Consider the following 20,530-nt stretch of genomic DNA (forward strand, 5'->3'; position numbering starts at 1 on the left):
TAAAATATGCACTACCTGTTTACATTCATTCAGGCCTAATGATTTAAAAGAACTTTAATTGAGGTAGAGAGCTATTTCTCAAACATTTTCATGACAAAGATCCCCACATTTGGCCACGGACCCTCATCTGAAAAGATGTATTATCATCATTATTATTTATTTTTTAAGATTCTTCTAAATGTTTCAAATATATCAGATAGAGATTATACAATGTCACAAGCCTGTAGTAGAACATCTAAAGTATAAAATACAGTTTAATTAGAACAACTGATTTTGATGGCCCTGGAGGGCCCCGGACCCCACTTTGAGAACAAAAAAAAAAAAAAAAAAAAACTCTGTCTCCGTGACAACCTTCCAACCAACCACAGCGCCGCCGCCCCTCCGGGCTATGGGATTGGAGAAAGACAGTATCAGCTGAGCTGGTGTTTGGTTCCGTAGTGTCACTTTTCTCTGTAAACATGTCGGAGTTGCTCGAGGCAGATTGTCATGAATATGATTTAATAATCACATAGTTGTTGTTGTTTGTGTGTGCGTCGACATGGACATGCTCAACAAGCTGAGCACTCTGTTCCAGCAGGCGCTGGAGACGGTGAGTGACACGTCGACATGTTTTTGTTTTGTTTTGTTTTGTTCTTTGTTGTTTTAAGGGTAGTAAAAGTCAGCTAGACTAGTATAGTTGAGTTGTTTAGCTGGCTTTGCATTGATAGTTGCGTCGCAAGCAACACAGCGAGTGTAAAACAACTTGTAAATATCACATTATACTGTTAACATGTCAACTACATGAATGTACAAATAAGACTCTAACATAGCTTCAATAATACAGAACTTATCATGTAAGTTTATATACATTTTGTACAGTAAATGTGAGGTTACACTGTAAGGGAACTGTAATTATAGATACTGATCACGGAAGGGAATTCCTCTCAAAGTACTGTAGAGATAAGTTCATGTAGTGTTGGTTAATAAATAAGAAATAAAGTCTGTTTAGTTAGATTAGACTTGGGTCAGTTCAGTAATATATAGGTAGGGTAGGGTTAGTCCAGATAACTGGTTGGATAACTATCTGTGTAGTTGAGATAGTGTAGGAGTATAGTTTAGTTACAGTTGACTTATTTGGTTCACGTGGAAACCCCGAGGCATTTATCACTGCATTCCTTCACCATCCCCCCCATCACTCAAACTATAGCTGGCAAAGCCATGGGAATTGTGGATTTGATGTCAGAGACAGAGATGGTTATGTGCAGCAGAAAATACACAAATACACCTTGCAGGCTAAAGTTAAGAATTAACCAAAATCTAATTAGATAGAATGTTATTTAGACCAGGGGTCTTCCACAGGGGGTCCGAAACCCCTAGGGGGTCCTCAGAGTTACTACAGGGGGTCCTCCAAATCTTTGTGAGATAGACACTTTTTTATATTAACCACTTGAACCCTAACGTCCATATTCTGAGAACTTTAGCCAAAAATATCAGCTCTACAAGCTTGTAGATCGGCTATTTTTGCAAAAAGGTTTGGTGTAGAGGGGAAAAAGAGCACACTAAGTACAGAGTGAAAGGTCAAGTTAGGCCTAACTATTGACGGTTCAAGTGGTTAAATATCTGAAAACAAATTGACAAGAATCCAAAATACACTGATGATTGTGCTGTCAAACGATGAAACTATATGGACTCTATGAAAAGCTTGTGGGGGTCCCTGCTTCATCTCTCTCTCAACTAAGGGGTCCTTGGCCTGAAAACGTTGAAGACCCCTGATTTACACTGTTGCCATCATTGTTGACATGGCATGTGTAGTTTCATTGTACAGATTATGGATCATCATGATTACTATTTCTATGCATTTTATGCATTACAATGTGCTGCTAATCCTTGCTTATTGTGTGGCTCTGGATCAAGAGTGTCTGCTAAATGCCTAAATTGTAATTTGTCAATTAATTGCAATATTTGATCATAAGTGATAAGTATTTAAGGCGGTTGTTTGGACATCCTTCCCCTGTCACAATAGCTACACACATCTTGGTGCTGCTGTTTGCACATTCTCTCTCTCTCTCTCTCTCTCTCTCTCTCTCTCTCTCTCTCTCTCTCTCTCTCTCTCTCTCTCTCTCTCTCTGTCTGTGCCCCCTTTCTTTCTGGTAGGATGTTAAGTTGTCAATTGAATGGAATGTTGATTGTAAAAATACACGATAGCAGAATGAAGACACTGTGTGTGTGTGTGTGTGTGTGTGTGTGTGTGTGTGTGTGTGTGTGTGTGTTCAGAGGGAGCCCTCAGTGGACCTGCTGGAATCGTTTGTTGAACACTGGAAAGGAATCACCAGCTACTACCTTCAGACTAATGGTGAGAGACCTCTGTCTGTCTAAAGATTCACTCTTCAGACTCCGAGTCTACCTTAGCCCGTAACATGTGACTTATAGCCCTGACGACCATGCAGACTATTATGCAAAGGTTCAAATCTAATTTAGCATGTTATTTAGACCAGGGGTTTTCAAAGTGGGTGACGGGGCACCCTGGCACCCTGGGGTGCCGCGCCGGCTGTCCAGGGGTGCCGCCAGATCATTTGATAATATTTGGAATTTATTTGTACGCTTGAAAAAATATTTAGTATCATTTTAAACTTGAAGTACAAAGTTATTTTCAGTCAGTTCTAACCAAAATGGCTATTATCTCAACGTTTTCCTCGCAACATAATCACTAAAATATCGTCACTGTCGGGCAGAAACCTTGTATCTCCAAGTTTCAAATGTGTTCGTCTTTTGGTAAAGCAAAGCCCTGCTTCATCATACAAGACTGTCGCACAAACTATAGTGAAAACAGCCGATCTACAAGCACACAACGCCTTTAGTACATTTTATAGATGATAAATAATGTATTAATTATATTACAATGTAATAATGTAGGGGTGCCTGGGATTAAAAACATATTTAGACAGATTCCAGGTGCATTTGTTTATTCCGACCGTAGGTCTGGTTATGAAAACCTGCAGATCACGATCGTCTGTCACGCCTCATGTCAAGCTCCATATATGGCCATGATCCCTGATGTCATCAATATTAAGCCCATATCTGGGAATGCCCATGTATGGACATATTGTGTCAGTCTAAGTTTATCGTGAAATTATCCTCCATCGTGCACTGGGATCAATTCACCTTTCATGAGCTGCATATCCGGTACCATTTAAAGCCTCTATAATTGGTCAAACGGATCTGGAAATAAAAAACTCTCTACCAAATCTCTGTGCAAAAAAAATTGCTTAACTACATGCTCACAACACGACGCGTTGTGAGCTTGTAGATGTCCTTGCTTCATTGTACGACCATTGTACAACGAAGAATAATACAGGCTTTAAGTTGTCAATAAGATTGTGTGTGTGTGTGTGTGTGTGTGTGTGTGTGTGTGTGTGTGTGTGTGTGTGTGTGTGTGTGTGTGTGTGTGTGTGTGTGTGTGTGTGTGTGTGTGTGTGTGTGTGTGTGTGTGTGTGTGTGTGTGCGCGCGCGCGCGCGTGCGCTGTGTGTGCGTGTATAGATGACACTCAGCCAGTCAAACAGACAGACATTCCTTGGCGTCTCAGGCAGATGTTGGACATACTGGTGTATGAGGAGAAACAGCAGGTACACACAAACACTTACTCACTGTGACTGTGAGGACGCTGATTGTATGAATGCTATTTATAACATTTGTTGCCATTTGTAACCCTAACTCTAAAGCCGAAAATAGCAGATCTACAAGCTCATGCCGGCACGCAGCTAAGTATAAATCAGGTATACAACTCCAACCGTGACCCCTAAACCTAACCTCTAATTAAATGTCTAATCCTGACCCCAACCCGAATCCTTTCCTAATTGTAAGCCTGGAAAAAAATATTTGTGTTTTAACCATAAACCCACGATTTCTCTTGTGAGGAAATTCTACTATAGTTCTGGGGTCATTCGGCCCTCACAAGTATAGTAGTACAAGAACATGCATGCACACAAACACTCACACACGCACGCACACACACACACACCCACAAAAGCGGTCGCAATAAGGTGCGCGAGTGTGTTACATTTTCCCCAAGGTTGGAAGGTCTGAAATACAATAAAGAAAAGGTTTGGGCTGAGCAGCGGTAAAGTAGCTGCCCACCACCATCTAGGGGTTCAAATCCACCGCGGTGCATCCAGCTTTGTGGAGCATCAGAGAACACGGGGAGGCACCTGTCAGCAGAGAGTGTTGTTTGGGAGGAGTGGGAGTGCTATGTTCTCCCGGTGGGGTTTCTCACTGGCAGGTGAGCCAATAGGGTATGCAACCCACAGAAATGTGTGTGTGGGGAGGATTGGTGTAAAGAAAAAGGGGAAAAAATGATTGGCTACTCAAAGAAAAAAAAATGCTTTATTATAAGACATATACTCTAGTAACCATCATAACATACCACATGTATGTATTAACTACCTATAGATGAATATGATACCTCACTGACATCTTCAGTTACTCCAATACATAACACATTTGACCACTCCCCTATATCCCCTATATTTCATGAGTTACTAGTGTCATCCCATCCCTGCTGCCTAAATCATTCTCTTTTGTTATCTGGCGGAAATGCTGATCTTCATGTTCACAACGCGCCGCAGATGCAACGCGTTGTGAGCTTGTGGATCGGCATTTTCGTAGCTCGGTTCCAGTGTTTGATTGTGCGTGTTTTGATTGCTGAATAGGCCGTCGAGGAGACCGGTGTCTGTATGGAGTATCTGGTGCAACACAAACTGATGGAGACCCTGTGTACTCTGGGCAAGGCTCAGGTAACACACACACACACACACACACACACACACTTGCGCAGGTTAGGACATGTCTACTCTCTCAAGACAGAATATGTGTTGCTCCCACAGTTTTCAAATAGTTGTTGTTGTCAGGCAGAAACCTCCTGTCTGTGCGTTTTATAAATATGGAACCGATGAAAGGTATCAAGAAGAGCTTGTGAATAATAATAACTATGTTGGATCCATTGGAACACAGTTATTCTTTATTTTATTGTTTTTAACTTTCCTGAAAAGTTACTTTTGTGTGCCAGGGGACCCAATACAGAGAGGACCGCTGCTGTAAACAGAAAAGAAAAAACATGCTCCACACTTACAGTTTCAGTTTAGAAATGTATCAGTCTCTTATCCAGAGTGATTTATGTACAAGATCAGAATAAATGTTCCCTAGTCAACACTCAACAAGGTAAAGGATCAGATCAACAATAGCTAAGAAAGAAACAGGTGAACGTCAGGCCTAGCAAAGATAAGAAACAACATCTACATACATTCTTATCAGTATGTCTGTCTAAAGATCCTTTAATCCTTTACTACACATGCGTTTATCTACCATGTGGAAATAACCTGACAACATGCAGACACTCTGTTTGCACTGTATCTCATGTAAAGTGCGCTGACAGACACTCTTTCACACCTTTGTGTCTAATATTGTGTACATTCCTGCTGCTATGTGGACTTTCTGAAGTGCAGCCTCCTTTGTGTCTAACCGTATGCATCTTATGTCTAACCTCATGTACATAGTTTGCCAGATGGGTATATGCAGTATGTAGATATCTTAGATCTATCTAAGATCTATCTATGTCTTTACTTCTCCTTGCTTGCTTGCCCTCCTCCTCCTCCTCAAAAAGGAATTTCACCCACTTCTTTACACCAGTAAAAGTGAATTCACACAAACACACACGCCGTGTCACAAAGGCAAAATGACTGCACTGATTTTGAATCCTCTCTCCCCTCCCCTCTCCAGTATCCTCCAGGTATGAATCAGCAGGTTCTGCTGTTCTTCTCCAGGCTGTTGGCTCAGATCCAGAAGCCTCTGCTTCACCTCATTAACATACACAGACCTGTCCAGGTACACACACACACACACACACACACACACACACACACACACACACACACACACACACACACACACACACACAAACACAAACATGCATTCTGACCTGCATTGTGGTTGTATTTCTAGAAGCTGATTGGCCTGTGTGGCCGACCTGCCTCCCAGCATGAGAAGGAGGAGGCTCAGTTCCTATTGGTGGTCTGCTCCAGGGTCAAACAAGACCCGTACGTCCTCAAGTACATCCTACAGGTACCAGCAGGGGTGGATGGCTATTCAAAAATAGCAGTTATACAAGCTATTACATCTGCTATTTTAGATTTGTTTAGAAAAATCTTGAAAGAGTTAAAAATAATTATGAAAAAGTTTGAGAACTACTGGTTCAGAAGACATTTGTACAATCAGCCTCAGGTCTTAAGGGGTTAACTACAAATATTGTACTTTTTACTCCACTTATTTTAGATTTAGATTTAGGGACATACAAGATTTTCACCTCACGGTGACGTCACGGTATTATATTTCTGTCTCAGCTCCTAGACAAGTCGACGCCGGTAGACCAATCGCATGACGGCACACAAGCCTCCGACCAGTCGGAACCCCCCGCCTCCCCCCCGTCCAGTCCCGCCCAATCAGATTGCTGCGGCTCCTCCAGCCGTGCCCCGCCCCCAGACTGCTCGGGTCTCCTTCATGCCTTGGTCCAACTCGCTGGAAGCCAGGTGACTGTTACAACACATCTGCTGCCTGTTGTTATTGCTCTCATACTGCTAAACAGAGTTTCCCTGAGTTAAGCTGGTTGCACACTGCTGCGTTTTTCGTTGCGAAATGCGTTTTTCAGGGCAAGGAGAGAGAGAGAGATAGAGAGAGCAAGGGACCGAGTGGTGCGCGAAACGGGCGGCAGTGTGCAAACGTGACTGACATAACGTGAGGTTGATTTTTTTATTCCCTCGCTCCGAAATTCACCCCGATATTCGGCCCGAAAAACGCAGCAGTGTGCAACCACCTTTAGTCATTTTGTTTCATATTTATAACAAATATTTTAAAAGAAATCACCGCAATGTGGTTACGATCGCCAAAAGAAGATGCACTTCCGGTCTGGGACCGATTCTCCATTGACTCCCATTCTAAAGCTTGCAGGAAACAGCCCATATCTCTCTTCGTCCCTCCTTTTGGTCCGTCCCCTATTAGCGCACGGGTAGCTCGTTAGCTTCTAGCTCCGGGCTGGTTGCATGTATGAAGCTGCGGTCTTTTCTCGCGCTTAACAGACATCTGCAGCTTTCACGAACGCGTTCATGCACGAATCACGATGGACACGCTTTGAGATCATCAACATTTTTGGGTGGTCCTTGGTACGAGAAAGTGTGAGAACCAGTGCAGTGTGTCATGTTGTAATGAGTGCTGTGCTGTGTTCTGTTGTGTCAGAATGGTTGCGTGTGTCTGAAAGCCTATGAGAGCCTGTTGCTGCTGGCCAGCCTGCAGGCCGAGGGCTCAGGGGAGACGCTGGCTCATCACACCCAGCTGGCAGCACTCCTGGCTGGGAGACTCTGCCGCCTCTACTCCCTGCTGCCCCTGGACACCCTGGATGTACCCAACCTGCACAACTGGCCTCACACACATTGGAGGTAACACACTAATTTCAGTGAACCAATCATTTCGTTCACGGTAACGAGCCATTCAAACGATTCGTTCACCGTTCATAGCGCGATTGTCCCGTGAAATTATTATGTCGCGCGTACAGCCCGCCCTCCCGTCCTGTGTGCTGAGGGCTATTAGGGGGAGGGGACGGGGGGTATGAACAAAAGCGGGAACGTAACAGTTTAAGGAAATGAACGAATCGTTCATGACTCATTCTTGTGATTCGTTCTTATGAACAAATCACTCTTGAACGACACATCACTAACACACACAGTGCACACGCACGTACGCACACACACCATAGGTGTGGACTCCAAGATTTGGACTTGAGACTCGACTTGGAGTCACACATTTGATAACTTTAGACTTAGTTGATTGAATAAATAAATAAATAAACTTGGACTTGAACACCAATGAATGAGTCGTCCAGACTTGACTTGAGATTTTTAGTCTTTTTTTTTTGGTCACTTTACCTTCCAAACTTTGGGACTTGTGTGGGACTCGAGACAAAAAGTTGAGGACTTGGACTTACTTGGTATTTCCAACAAAGTTGGGACTTGACTCGGGACTTGAGACTTAATTCTACTACTACAACACCTTTGTCCCACGTCTGGTGCGTGCACACACACAGACAGAGAGAGAGACACACTCTCACATACACAGTATTTTCCGTTCCCGGCGGACCTGTGAAGACCTGACAGTGGTGTGGTTTCTCTCAGCTCCCAGTTCTCCCAGTCGTGTCCAGAAGAGTGCCTGGTGTTTCCTGGCAGTGATCACATGACCCGCTTCTTCTCCTGGTTGGACTTCCTGGATCACCTGATGAAGGAAGCTCCACAGGTACCTTAACAATGCTAGTAGTACTGCTTACTAGTGTTACTACAGTATTACTAGTAACAATAAACTGTACCACCACCACTGAACCTGAATAACTCAAGGAGACTCCATACTGTTCTAATGCAACTGTGTGTGTGTGTGTGTGTTGTGTTTGTGTGGGTGTGGATGTAGGTGTTAGCGGTGAAGCTAGCCCAGGTGGTTCATCAGCATTGGCTTTCGGGCGTCTTTGCGTCTCATCTGACTCACATGTAAGTAAATGAAGGCAGTCATTAATAGCAGAGATTGATAACGTTGATTGATCCATGTTGTCACCACGTCCATGTCAGGAGAAGGGGCCAAGTCCACTGATGCTTTTTTCCCTCGCCTGGGAGTGTTTCCAGGCGCCGAGTTGAAAATATTTTAGCTCTTGTTAGATGAAAAAAGTTTGATCAGCACTGATATAGCAACACATGTTTTTAAGAAAACTGTTAGGATTTTGGAGATCTGCCTCACGTCTTATATCTGCTATTGTGTGTTGGTTTTGTGTGTGTCTGTGTGGTTCCAGGAGCGAGCAGCGCGTGTTGGTTAGCACCGTGTTGTTGCGCTGTGTTCTCCGGCAGGTGCAGTCCCCCGCCTTGCTGGACCAACTGGTCCTGTTCCTGCTGGGAGCAGCACATACACAGCCAGAAGAGGCCAGCGCACACACACACTGCCTCCTGCGGGGAACGCACGCACAGCCAGAAGAGGCCAGTGCGCACGCACACTGCCTCCGATACCACATCATACAGAACTGTGACCACATCTCTGATGAGGTACGTGTGTTTGTGATCAATAGCAGATATTGTAACTGTGATTAATGGCAGTGAATGACAGCAGTGATTAATAGCAATGATTAATAGGATTATTTGATAACAGTGATTAATGCTATGTCACCATGTCTGTGCCGTCACACTAGCACTATCACTTTATGCATAACGAATACATACGACTGTGGATAGTCCATTCACACACATTTATATCCGCTCATATCTGCTAGTAAGTGATACAGTATCTGTTACTTGCAAGAGACTGAGGTACTCTGAGTACACACCTTGTGTGTATCTCATGATGTTGTTTTGTTGACGTTTTGCCTGCTCTGTCTGTCTGTGTGCAGATCAGCATGGCGACGCTGGGTGTGTTTGAGGAGCTGCTGCTGAAGCCTCACAGAGACATTCTGATGAACCTGCTTCTGAGGAACCTGGAGCAGCGCAGATACATCACAGTGCCCCCTGCTGGAGTGGAGGAGAGCCACTCTGCCGAGGACAACGAGTGAGTTTACCAGCTGTGGCATTTTATGAATTCAGTAGTTTACAATCTAGGCATTTAGCAGACGTTTTTAATTGAGAGCGACTGTGGTTCTCAAAACTTTTTTTCTGAACATCATAACTAAACATCATAACATAACTACGGCCATACTCTACCCTGATTGGTCGAGGACTGGCTGGCCACCTCTGAAAACTGAATATAGTTATGCTCGTAACACGGGCCATGGTGGAAGTCCTTATATGGTCAGCACACATTCTAATGAGGAGAATCAGTGGAAAATGTACCAATTATATTTTTATTTGAATGAAATACAATCACTGAATATACCTTTAAAGCCATACTGTGTAAGATGCCCAACTAGTGGTCATTAGCCCTATAGCAAACCGCGGTCGCGTCCGCGTCTTTCGGACGTTTTTCATACCTTCAGACCCCCGCGTCTGCCTCCACCTCGCTGAGATCTATCTTTTAAGGGGTCCCTTGTTCCTGTGCGTTCAGTAATTCCAGAGATACGGACTCCTTCACCCTGCCTGGTAGGCGAAATTACCTAGAGAAGGGATGGTACAAACGGGCGACAACAAATATGGCTGCCATAGCGACCCCACTTCAAGATGCGCTGTGATTGGCCGGCAGTTGTATAACCCTCGCTGTGATTGGCCGGTAGTGTGATGACGCAATTTTGGCGCGAGATCCGGTCCACGGCAAGGATCTCAGTTTACATACAGAGAAGGCTTTACAGGCTGAAATTCACGGCGCGGATCTTCTAAAACTTTTGTGATTTAATAGTTAGGAGAATTTTAAGATTTGTTTTATAAAAAAAGTTACATAGTACAACTTTAAGGCACTTTGTAAGACAAATGATCCGATCGTCGTTGAACACCTGGATCTGTTTCGACCACGAACGTTGTGAGTCGGAGACAGCCCTATAAACTATACATGAATATGAAGTGTTCGAAATATATATATGATGTATCATACAGATGTGATGAATGAAGCTGGGGAGGGGACTTTCACCCCAGTGGGTATGGAATGACTTTTGTACTTAAGTTCAAAAGGGGGAAAAAACAGTTTACAGTTTAGGCATTTAGCAGACACTTTTAATCCAAAGCGACTTACAATAAGCAGATAATACATTACTATAATAACAAGATAACATGTCAGAACATCAACAACAATATAAAACAACATTAGGTCTCTAATAATGGCAGCTGCTGTACTTTTCATATCCTAGCCTGAGTACCAACGTTCAGTGGATTTGTTTTGTCACTTAGCCTCTCAGTATGGCAAAGCTCCCATCTCCAAGGGAGGCGAGACATACCAAACGAGTGAAAGAGACTTGTGGCTGTTATGGTCTGTTGTGCGGGGCGGGACAAAAACAGTGTGTCGTTGTACCAATGCGCTGAGCAGAGTGGGATAACAGCATTGATGTTGCATTTGAAAAAGTTTTATTCACTTTTATAAGTTATATATAACGGCTTTAAAAAGCAGAGCAGTGTTCTGCTTTGAAAGCATTTATTGGAGGTGGAGGTACCTCGGGTCTTGAACTAGCCATACTTTTGTCAACAGAGAGAAAAGCATGGATAGAGTTGCGCTGGCTGATGATGTAGCTACACTAACCCTAATTGGAAATTGCAAGTGTGTTTGGCGTGATGCGAGTCACACAAGTCAATGGGGAAAATTAATTCACTAATAAATTAATGGCCATATGGATGGAGATCTCTGAGTCAGTCCTTGTCCCTTTAATGCCCATATATGGAGATCCCTATCAATCCCCATCAATATTAAGCCCATATCTTTGAATGCCCATATATGGACATACTGTGTCAGTCTCATGTCGTCTATGATGTCAGACATTTATGATGTCAGTCATCTTCATATTTGGGAAAAGTCTGTGAGTCGCAAACAGTCCCGCCGCCAGCCACATAAGAAAGAGCAGGTCAAAGGTATATAATGACACGTTATGTCACCAGGAAGCTCGTGCTGCGATGGCCGAGTGGTTAAGGCGTTGGACTTGAAATCCAATGGGGTTTCCCCGCGCAGGTTCGAACCCTGCTCGCAGCGGAACGACACACAGCTTTTTATTTATTTACAAATATTTGAACACACTATGCCTTTATATTATAGAAGTAATTATAGAAGGAAGGGAAACACGTGATGCCGGGGATTTTCCGGTGACGAGTATTTTATAAAGGTCTGAATTGTTCAGAAATAGTTTTTGTTCATGAGCTGGTCCACAGGCTTCCACTGACTCCAGTCCAGTGCCTTCTACCGAACTTCCGGTTGCAGTTTGGCACCCATGGTGCCACGATTCTGCCGGTTGGAATTGCATGATAGGAAGAATGACGTTGGTGTCTCTTCCTCCAATATTCCTTGGTATAAACTAGGAAGTGATGCCTTCATTATTCTTGAGGGAAATATCACACTATTGTCATGATATCAAGCACGACACACATGCGTATCCCCTTGTATGGGCCATTGTCTGTGATGTTATCTCCATACATGGAGTTCCGTGCTCATACTGACATACACACAAAGCCAGATATCGGAGCGGTTAGCACCGCTCAAAAAACACCCCAAGCTCCTGTAGTATGAATTAACTAGGAAGTGATGCCTTCCATTCCTATGAGGTAAAACTCAACTCATACTCCTGTAGTATAGAGGTTATATGCACATTTCTAAAGTCACAAATTGTCAAATGTTGGAGGCAGAAATTCTGAAAATATTTTCACAATAGAACCGTATTATACAAAATGTAATTCCTCAACTCTTGGTGCTCGTCAGGGTGGGGTGGGTCCCCAGTTATAATATGAGTATTTTGGCCTGAAAAGATTGAGAACCACTGGTTTATTTCATCCCTTGTGGAGGAAATCAGTGTCTCTCGCTCTCACACACTCTCTCTCTCCATCTCTAGTTTCCTAGATGAGGATCCCTTCTTCTCGGATGACTCCTTCCTTCCTGCTCCACCTGAAGGTCAAACCCAGCAGGCTGAAGGTCACACCCAGGCCGCTGACATCGTCAACAGGTGCGGGAACCGAAAGGGCAAAGTTCACTTAGTAAACTGACTTTGTACATTTTTTCTGTCTGCTATTTTTTGCCTAACGTTCCCCTCAAAATATGAATGCTGCATGGGATTCAAGTGCTTAATTACTCTTACTTCTAAGTGACGATCAGAGCTGAATGTTTAACCTAAGTGTCTGTGTGTGTGTGTGTGTGTGTGTGTGTGTGTGTGTGTGTGTATGTGTGTGTGTGTGCGTGTGCGTGTGCGCGTGCGTAGTTTCCTCTGTCTGGTTCCTGTGGAGGTGAAGTCAGCGTGTTTGGTTCAGGGAGCAGCTTATGACACGTACATACATGATGCACATAGAATGGTAACTATCTGTCTGTCTATAGATACGTATATCATAGGCCTGTCACAATTATTATTATCTCACAATAATCACAATTATTATTATTGTTGTTGTTGAAGAATTGTCATACATTTTACTCGTAGATAGATTATTTCCACTATTTATTTTACTTATTGTGAAAGTACAACGTCATTCAATATATCATTTGTGGGTTAATTGTCATCCTCTCTGCTCTTAGTTCCAGGTTAATAATTGTCATCCTCTCTGCTCTTAGTTCCAGGTTAATAATTGTCATCCTCTCTGCTCTTAGTTCCAGGAATGTTTGACTGTGTCAGAGTCGTGGGCGTGGGAGGAGAGCCTTCCTCTCTCCTCCTCTTCCTCAGACGAGGGGCGGTCCTTCTATGAAGGACACTTCCTCAAGGTGCTGCTGGACCGCCTGGCACGCCTCCTAGAACAGGTCTGTCTGTCAGTCATTCTGACATTTGAGTTTATCTCCTTCGTGTAAATGGAGTAGTTTTTACCTGTACTTTATCTTTATTCTATATTCTTATATGCACCTATTATTAAAATGTATTGTGTATTGTGACGAATACACCAACATAGCCAGCACAAAATGCATTATAATAATAATGGATGGCATTTTTATAACGCTTTACCAAGCAAGTTGCGAACTCAAAGTGCTTCACAATGGTCTGTCCACATTGGGAAGTGAAGCGGAACAGATACATATCGGCTAGTGCCATCGGTTAATGTCAGCTTTATTTGTCGATACCGATATTGACCGTTAACAGCAAATATCGGCCGATACCGATGTGTGGCCGATATATCGGTGCACCCCTGCACTCAAGGCTGCCTCTAGCTTGCTTCTAGCTTTAAGGTAAGCTAGAGGCAAAGCTAGAGGCAAGCTAGAGGCAGTCTTCCATAGGGAATGAATTGAACGCTGCTCTTTCACAGGGCACATGCTTTAACTGTGTGTTAAAGACCTCAGAGTGAGTGACAATTAAACCTCTCCCCTCCCCACCTCTCCTCTTTCAGCCATATGACTTAAATCTCCAGTTGACCTCATTGTTGTCCAGGCTGGCATCGTTCAACCACCCTGTCCTCCATGAGTATCTGTTGGACCCCTACATCACCCTGACGCCTGGGGCCAGAACCCTGTTCTCTGTCCTCATCAGGGTAACACACACACACACACTCTCACACACACACACACACACACACACACACACACACGTTTGTATTGCAAATGTAACAATATGATCTACAGGCATCACATTAACAATATGTCAATGCTTTTGTTTTGCGCATCTAGAGAGCAATCGAATACCAAGGTTTTTGTGTGTACAGTTCAGAAAGACATTAAATAAGTGTGTGTGCGTGTGGGTGTGTGTGTGTGTGTGTGTGTTGTGTGTGTGTGTCAGGTGATAGGTGAGTTGATGGATAGGGTTCAGCACGTGTCTAATCTGACAGACAGACTGGCTAACGTCAGGAAACAGCTGATGGGCCTGGAGGACAACCACCCTGGGTAAGAAACAAGTTCAGTTCAATGTTATTAGAGGTTGGCTCAAGACACACTTCCATAGATATGACCATGCAGACATACCTTGATCGTTTCTCGTTTGTTCTCATGTTTTTGTTCTTACTTAGGCTTGTTTTTGGTTTTCTTTGACCGTCAATGTAGATTAACTCATTTGCTGCCCCCTCACAAGTTTGCCGAGTTATTCCCGTACTCTGACGCCGCCACGCGAGTTTCCCAGGTTTTGGGCAGTTTTAGAAAAGAAGAAAAAAATGGACCTCCTTCTATCTACTAGACATGATCGCGATCGCGAAATTGCATGTTTGACCCCCATACCAACCCCATCTTTCAAACATGGCAGCCATGTTTGTTTACATTTGAAGAAAACATAATGGCTGCCATCTCATGAATGCCTATCTTATGAACAGATTTCCAAGCAGATTCTTTTGTTTGAAAGGTATGAACGGCGTGCACACACGTGGTGCATGATCTATGTCTGTGCACTAGGAATTACATGGACGTCTATGGAGACTTGTGGCATTGAATTTCTGGCACTTTCGCAGCCATTTTTAAAATGCAGCGAATGAGTTAACTGTGTGGTATTTTGTTTTGTGTTGTAGGGAGGAGTTTGACACCCTGCTGAAGGGAGTGATTGTTCTGGAGGAGTTCTGTAAGGAACTGGCTGCTATCGCCTTCGTTAAGATCCCTGCCGACCAGGACTGATGCACCTGGACTATCACGACCTCTGGATTATTACAACACCCGGACTAAACGCTGGTTCTCAACGTCTGGTTCGGGGGCCACCTGCAAATGGACCCCTTAACGGATCTGTAACTCTGAGAGTGTACAAATGGAACCGAATGGACCCCTAAGGGTCCATTAATCTTTTAACAAAATGGTGGACATCTTCCATGAACAAGGACGTGAGATGCCGGGCGGTCACGTAAGAGTTTCTCTACGTCGTCCTGTGCAGAATGGTGGAGCTGTTTGGTGTGTAGTGAGACCTGCTGGCCGTCTACAATTAACTGTTAGATGTTTTCCCCCAAAGAGGCGTTTTACTCTGGAGCTTCATCCAGCGTGTGTTCAACAACTACTGCCGGTAGCAGGAGTGTTCTATGCAGCCTCTGGATCACATGGAGAATCATGCTGTCATGCCCAACGCGGAGACCTGTGTGCTGCTGGTACAGATCTGCGGGGAGACTGTGAAGTCTATGATGGTTTCCCAAACAGTGGAGCCGGGACCCATGTGTGGGTCGCGGACCAATCTTTATGGAGTAAATACCCCTTTATTTATTTTTTTATTTCCTGCATTTTGTTTTTCATTATTATTATTTCAAGATTATTATTATTTTAATCCCCCAACATTCAAAATGTTTCATAAAAATCCATTAATTTGAGGGAAGAAATACTGAGAAGCAGTGAAAATGGCAGATCTACAAGCTCACAACACGGCGCATTGGGACTTGTGTGAGCTTGTAGATCTGCTATTTTCACTCGTTTGGGTCCTGGGGAGACATCAGATGTCTCTTTGGGTCTCAAGCTAAAATGTTTGGGCACCACTGGACTAAGGGATACCCTGCTTTATCATCAATAAAAAAACAGGACCTTTTCACGCATTTCATTATCGTGCTGTGTGCAAGAAGACTTGAAACTCGCGATTGAAAGTCTTTATGAAAAAGGTTTAAAAACCCATGTGTAAAGTCACATCAAGACCCCCCATGACCTTGAAAATTATTCTGCACACCAGAGGAGGGGAATCAGAGCCATCTGCTGGGCCATTAATGAGAACCAGCAGCGTTTTTATTACTTTGTGTGGGGCTTCATTTCCAAGACCAAACCCTTGCTGCCTTGTAGCGGTCACCCCACGAGGAAGTCCCAGCCCCTCACGTATTGGTTCCCCCAACCAATACCCTGTAGCCCCCCATCAGCTGGTAGACTGGTTAGACCCCTCCCCCCCACACAAAAAGGTCATATTTATCCACAACTTTCCAACATCCCATCGTGCATTGCGCAGAAGGCATGCAGCATTTCCGAGAGTGATCTACAAGCTCACAACGGTTGCATCTGCGACGCGACGTGAGCTTGTACAGTATGTCTGCTGTTAACCAGAAGTGTCTCGCAAGTAATGCTCCAGTAACTTATTGCGTAAACAGGTGGATACACACTCAAGAGTTGCAGACCTATAAGGCTCCATTTATTTTGGACCCCTTGGTGGGTCCCGGACCACACATTGAGAGGCAGTGGTCTACAACAGCTAGTCTACGCAACGTGTATATACTGTATACGTACATGGTTTACCCTGAACAATAGAGCACCTATAGAGTCTGACATCACTGTCAGATATCAAATATCATAAACGACACAGAGTCACTTACCTGACAAATTCACACGGCTGATTTGTTTCTTTTGGGAACATAGTTCTTTATATGACGCCATCTAAGATTTCCCTATGGGATTTTCAATTGAAAGAATACTTCCCTGAAGGGCTGTCCATACTGTCAACCAAACCTTTTGTCGGAAAGGTCTGGTTCAACTACAAAGCGACGTCACTCGCAACTTCAGAAAAGCATTACCCCGAATTAGAGTTTCGGAAAGCTGCATGCCTGATAGTCGGAAGCTTTCCGACGAAAGGTTTGGTGGTCAAAGACAGTATGGACAGCCCTTGACCCAGGGATAGCGGGAGTGAGTGACGTCAGTATTCTATGACAGGTGAATAATCCTAATCCATCTCATTAAGACCAGTGTTTCTCAACCTTTTTTCTGCATGGACACACTTTTCATGCCCCAAGAATCCATGGGCACACCAACATAATACGGGGGTGTAAATATCATCACTGTCATGAAGAAACCTTTCAAATTTGAACGTTTCTTCGCAAAGTAAAGCCCTCCTTCATCATACAAGGCTGTCGGTCGCACAACAGTAGTGAAAACAGCAGATCTACAAGCACACAACGCCTCGCACGCTTGTAGATCGGCTGTTTTCACTAGTTTAAATCCTTTTTTAAATGATAAATACAATACTGACAGTTTCAAGGAGCATACTTAACCCTTCTCAGGGGCACACCAAAGGTCCCCAGGCACTGTGGTTGAGAAACACTGAACTAGACCAGTCCTGGTACTACTGTCCTGGTACTAATGTGCCCGGGTAGCTCAGTCGGTAGAGCTCTTGCCTTTGTACCGCAAGGTCATGGGTTCGATTCCGGGCACCGCCAACTCAGCGTATGAGTAGCACGGTTTGGCAAGTCGTGCGGCAAGTACTGGGAGCTGATGGTAGCTGTGGCGCTCCACCTCAGCAGTCCATCTCCCAGGGGTCTAGCGCATTGTAACGGGGACAGACTCCCGCGTGTTACCGGCTGATACCGACAATAAGCCACTCCCGACCTACTTGGTACTACTGGTATATGACCTGGAGCTTCCCCATTGAAGCGTTGAGTTTTATGGATGGATCATGTAATGATGACATCGCCATACGATGAATGCAGTAATAACCCCTCCATACAATACTACTACCATGTTGATCTGTGATGCTTTGTGTGTGGTTGTAATGTTTTTGGTTTCACATCGTCATAAACGGATAATCCAAAAAAAACTAAAAGAAATGTGATGTGAGGCAGAATAGAATGTGTCGTCGTCACCAAACGGCAAAGGTGAATTGTTTTGTATTATTATATTCATAATGATTATTTATTATTAAGACGGTATACTCTGCTCTCTCTTCCCTCAGTAGCCAACATGGGACTGGTGTTTTAAGGTTGGATTATGTCCAAAATGTGTGTTTTACGGTACCTTTTTGTATTTTAAATAGTTTTTAACCACCTAAACCCTATCTACCTGTTTGACCGGGGTCCCCCAGGGCGCTGTACAAGGTCCTGTTTTTGTTCGACACTAAATATGTTTGGCAGATTTATCATTATTTTACCTTTACGTTAAAGTAACTGAAAATGTTTGTCCGTATTGGCTAAACATCCTTGTGCAGTTAATAAGTCATGGACATGAATTCTGTAGACATTTTTTCTATTAGGGTCTGTTTTCAGAACATAATAGCACAATGACATGAGTTGGTTTACCTCTGAATCAGTGTTTCTCAAACATTTTCATGTCAAGGACCCCTAAATTAATAATACATCTGAAAATATGTTGTGGCCAGGGACCCCATACACTATTTTCAAATAGCTAATGTAAGTAGAGTTAAAGTGGTTAAACTGATTTTGATGCTTATTCTTTTTCTGGGGAGCCCCTAGGAACCCTCTCAAGGACTTTACTGGACTTTGACAACCAGCGAGAGCATCAAGGTCCATCATTCTGAATTCTCTTAAGTTATTATATGCTCATATTGTATTACTGGAACTTGAGTTTCCAAACTTCCTTTTTGAAATGTTAAACCAAAGAACATGTTCTATGACAACATGTGTTTGTTATTCTAATAACTGCAAGGGTTTACGGCAGTAAAAGTGGAAGACACTTGAAAAAGATGATTGCGTTTCGGTCTCCGTTTTATAAAGATGTTTTTTTCCCACTGTAGATATCGTTGTACCTTGCCTTATTCATAGGGCTGTCACGATTATGACATTTTACGTCACTCAAATAATTGCGATCAGCGATTTAATTGTGTTTTTGTCGTTGACAGTTACATTTCTGTTTGGCTTGTAGGTTTTGAAGTTGCACATGGTAGATATGACACATAACCTAAATATACAAAGACATTACTGACATATTTGACAACTTTATGCTTAAAAAAGAACTTTTACTTTAAAAAAAATATACCGGTTTGAACATTTTTCAACATGGAAACGATTATGACGATTATGTAATAATCTATTTATTGATAACTGTAACCAAATAATGGCCTGGTGCAGGCCGGTGCAAAATGAAATGAAAGCCTGCTGCATCCCATTTACAAGCTCACAACGCTTCGCTTGTAGATCGGTTATTTAAAATTGTCTCTTCACTGTCATCATTGGGGACCCCCCTGTTCTTTCTAATTAAGTGGGCCTCCAAATAATTGACACAAACACTAAAGGTTTTAATGATGATATAATATTAAAAGGATGAGGTATTGTTTGTTTAAAACCTTGAAACATTTTTATGATGACAGATAAATAAGAACTTCCATTAAGCCATTAACCCAGAAAGCCATTAACCCAGAACACAAATTGATGTATCATCAAAATAAGCTTTAATGCATGCTTACATTGCTTAACATGCTCTGCACGTGCACTCGCTGCCCCCTTGTGGAGAATATGGTGAAGGATGACTCGCTCATCTGACCATAACATTTCACTTTTCTCCTCGTGTGTAAAACCAGTGTCTAAGGTTCTTACACTGAACTCTCACATGTGCGTTAGTCCTTGTAATGAGGAGGTTATGCACTGTAACACTACTTTAATGTCCCTTTAGTTGATGCTGATGGACTGTTGTTCTTTTGCAGTCTGGTCACGCAGACTCACGCTCCTGTGTGCTGTGACATTCTCAGTCACCTGAGCTGAGGCAGTGATTTTTCAAACAGTTTCAACTCAAGGAACCCCAAATTGAATTGAAAATGTATTTGGCTGCGCAGAGACACAAATGTTTTGTACCAGAGACCACCTTAGAGCAACAAGCTCAAGTTGTGACACAAATGAGAAATGTGGGCTTAAAATGTTCAAAACTGTTCCTCCTGTTGCTGCAATGGGACCCCCTGGAACCCCTTCAAGGACCCCTGGGTGTTTCCGGACCTCACTTAGAGAACCGGTGACCTTTTGCTGTAAGGAACAGTTGCTCTTATGTTTTTCCTTACACATATCACACTTGTGCACTTAGCATCACTGTCATTGACCTTTTGACCTCAAATTGAAACCCTGTTGATCTGTTGACCCTGTTGACCCTGTTACATCTGTTGATGTAAATGGCATCACAATCGATGTTAGCTGTGGTGACATGCTGTGAGCTTGTAGATCAGCTATTTGGGGTTTTAGGGGGTTAAAATGTCTGAAAATATAAAATAAAAGTTTTTGATTGATTGATTGATTGATTGAAGGCTTTATTAGAAGTTTGCATAGGAAAATGTACAGTTTCATGACGGTACAGTTCACTGGTACAAGG

The 20,530-nt window shown here is 43.3% G+C and overlaps 1 protein-coding gene across 2 annotated transcripts; it reads left to right on the plus strand.

The window, feature by feature from the left end:
- Positions 1-458: 458 nt before the first annotated feature.
- On the plus strand, positions 459-15,866 carry fhip2b (FHF complex subunit HOOK interacting protein 2B). 2 transcript variants are annotated; one of them, XM_080738076.1, is made up of 19 exons: positions 459-589; positions 2,254-2,332; positions 3,518-3,603; positions 3,700-3,753; positions 4,687-4,770; positions 5,753-5,857; positions 5,975-6,094; positions 6,373-6,558; positions 7,262-7,461; positions 8,194-8,311; positions 8,480-8,556; positions 8,853-9,099; positions 9,441-9,595; positions 12,501-12,611; positions 12,864-12,954; positions 13,244-13,390; positions 13,969-14,109; positions 14,355-14,458; positions 15,070-15,866. In XM_080738076.1, exons 1-19 carry the CDS (start codon positions 539-541, stop codon positions 15,170-15,172), a joined length of 2,259 nt encoding a protein of 752 aa, XP_080594202.1. In that variant the 5' UTR covers positions 459-538; the 3' UTR covers positions 15,173-15,866. The 2 variants fall into 2 exon arrangements, with proteins under 2 accessions (XP_080594202.1, XP_080594203.1); XM_080738077.1 differs by lacking the exon at positions 3,700-3,753.
- The last annotated feature ends 4,664 nt before the right edge of the window (positions 15,867-20,530 follow it).

The sequence above is a fragment of the Nannobrachium achirus genome (genome assembly GCF_963921795.1).
Source record: "Nannobrachium achirus genome assembly, chromosome: 12".
NCBI lineage: Eukaryota > Metazoa > Chordata > Actinopteri > Myctophiformes > Myctophidae > Nannobrachium > Nannobrachium achirus.

Excerpts from the sequence above, each read along its gene's own strand:
- fhip2b (XM_080738076.1), top strand. The coding sequence starts at position 539 with ATGGACATGCTCAACAAGCTGAGCACTCTGTTCCAGCAGGCGCTGGAG. Across the intron at positions 2,333-3,517 it reads CTACTACCTTCAGACTAATG|ATGACACTCAGCCAGTCAAA; the intron begins GTGAGAGACCTC and ends GTGCGTGTATAG. Across the intron at positions 12,612-12,863 it reads GCCGCTGACATCGTCAACAG|TTTCCTCTGTCTGGTTCCTG; the intron begins GTGCGGGAACCG and ends GCGCGTGCGTAG.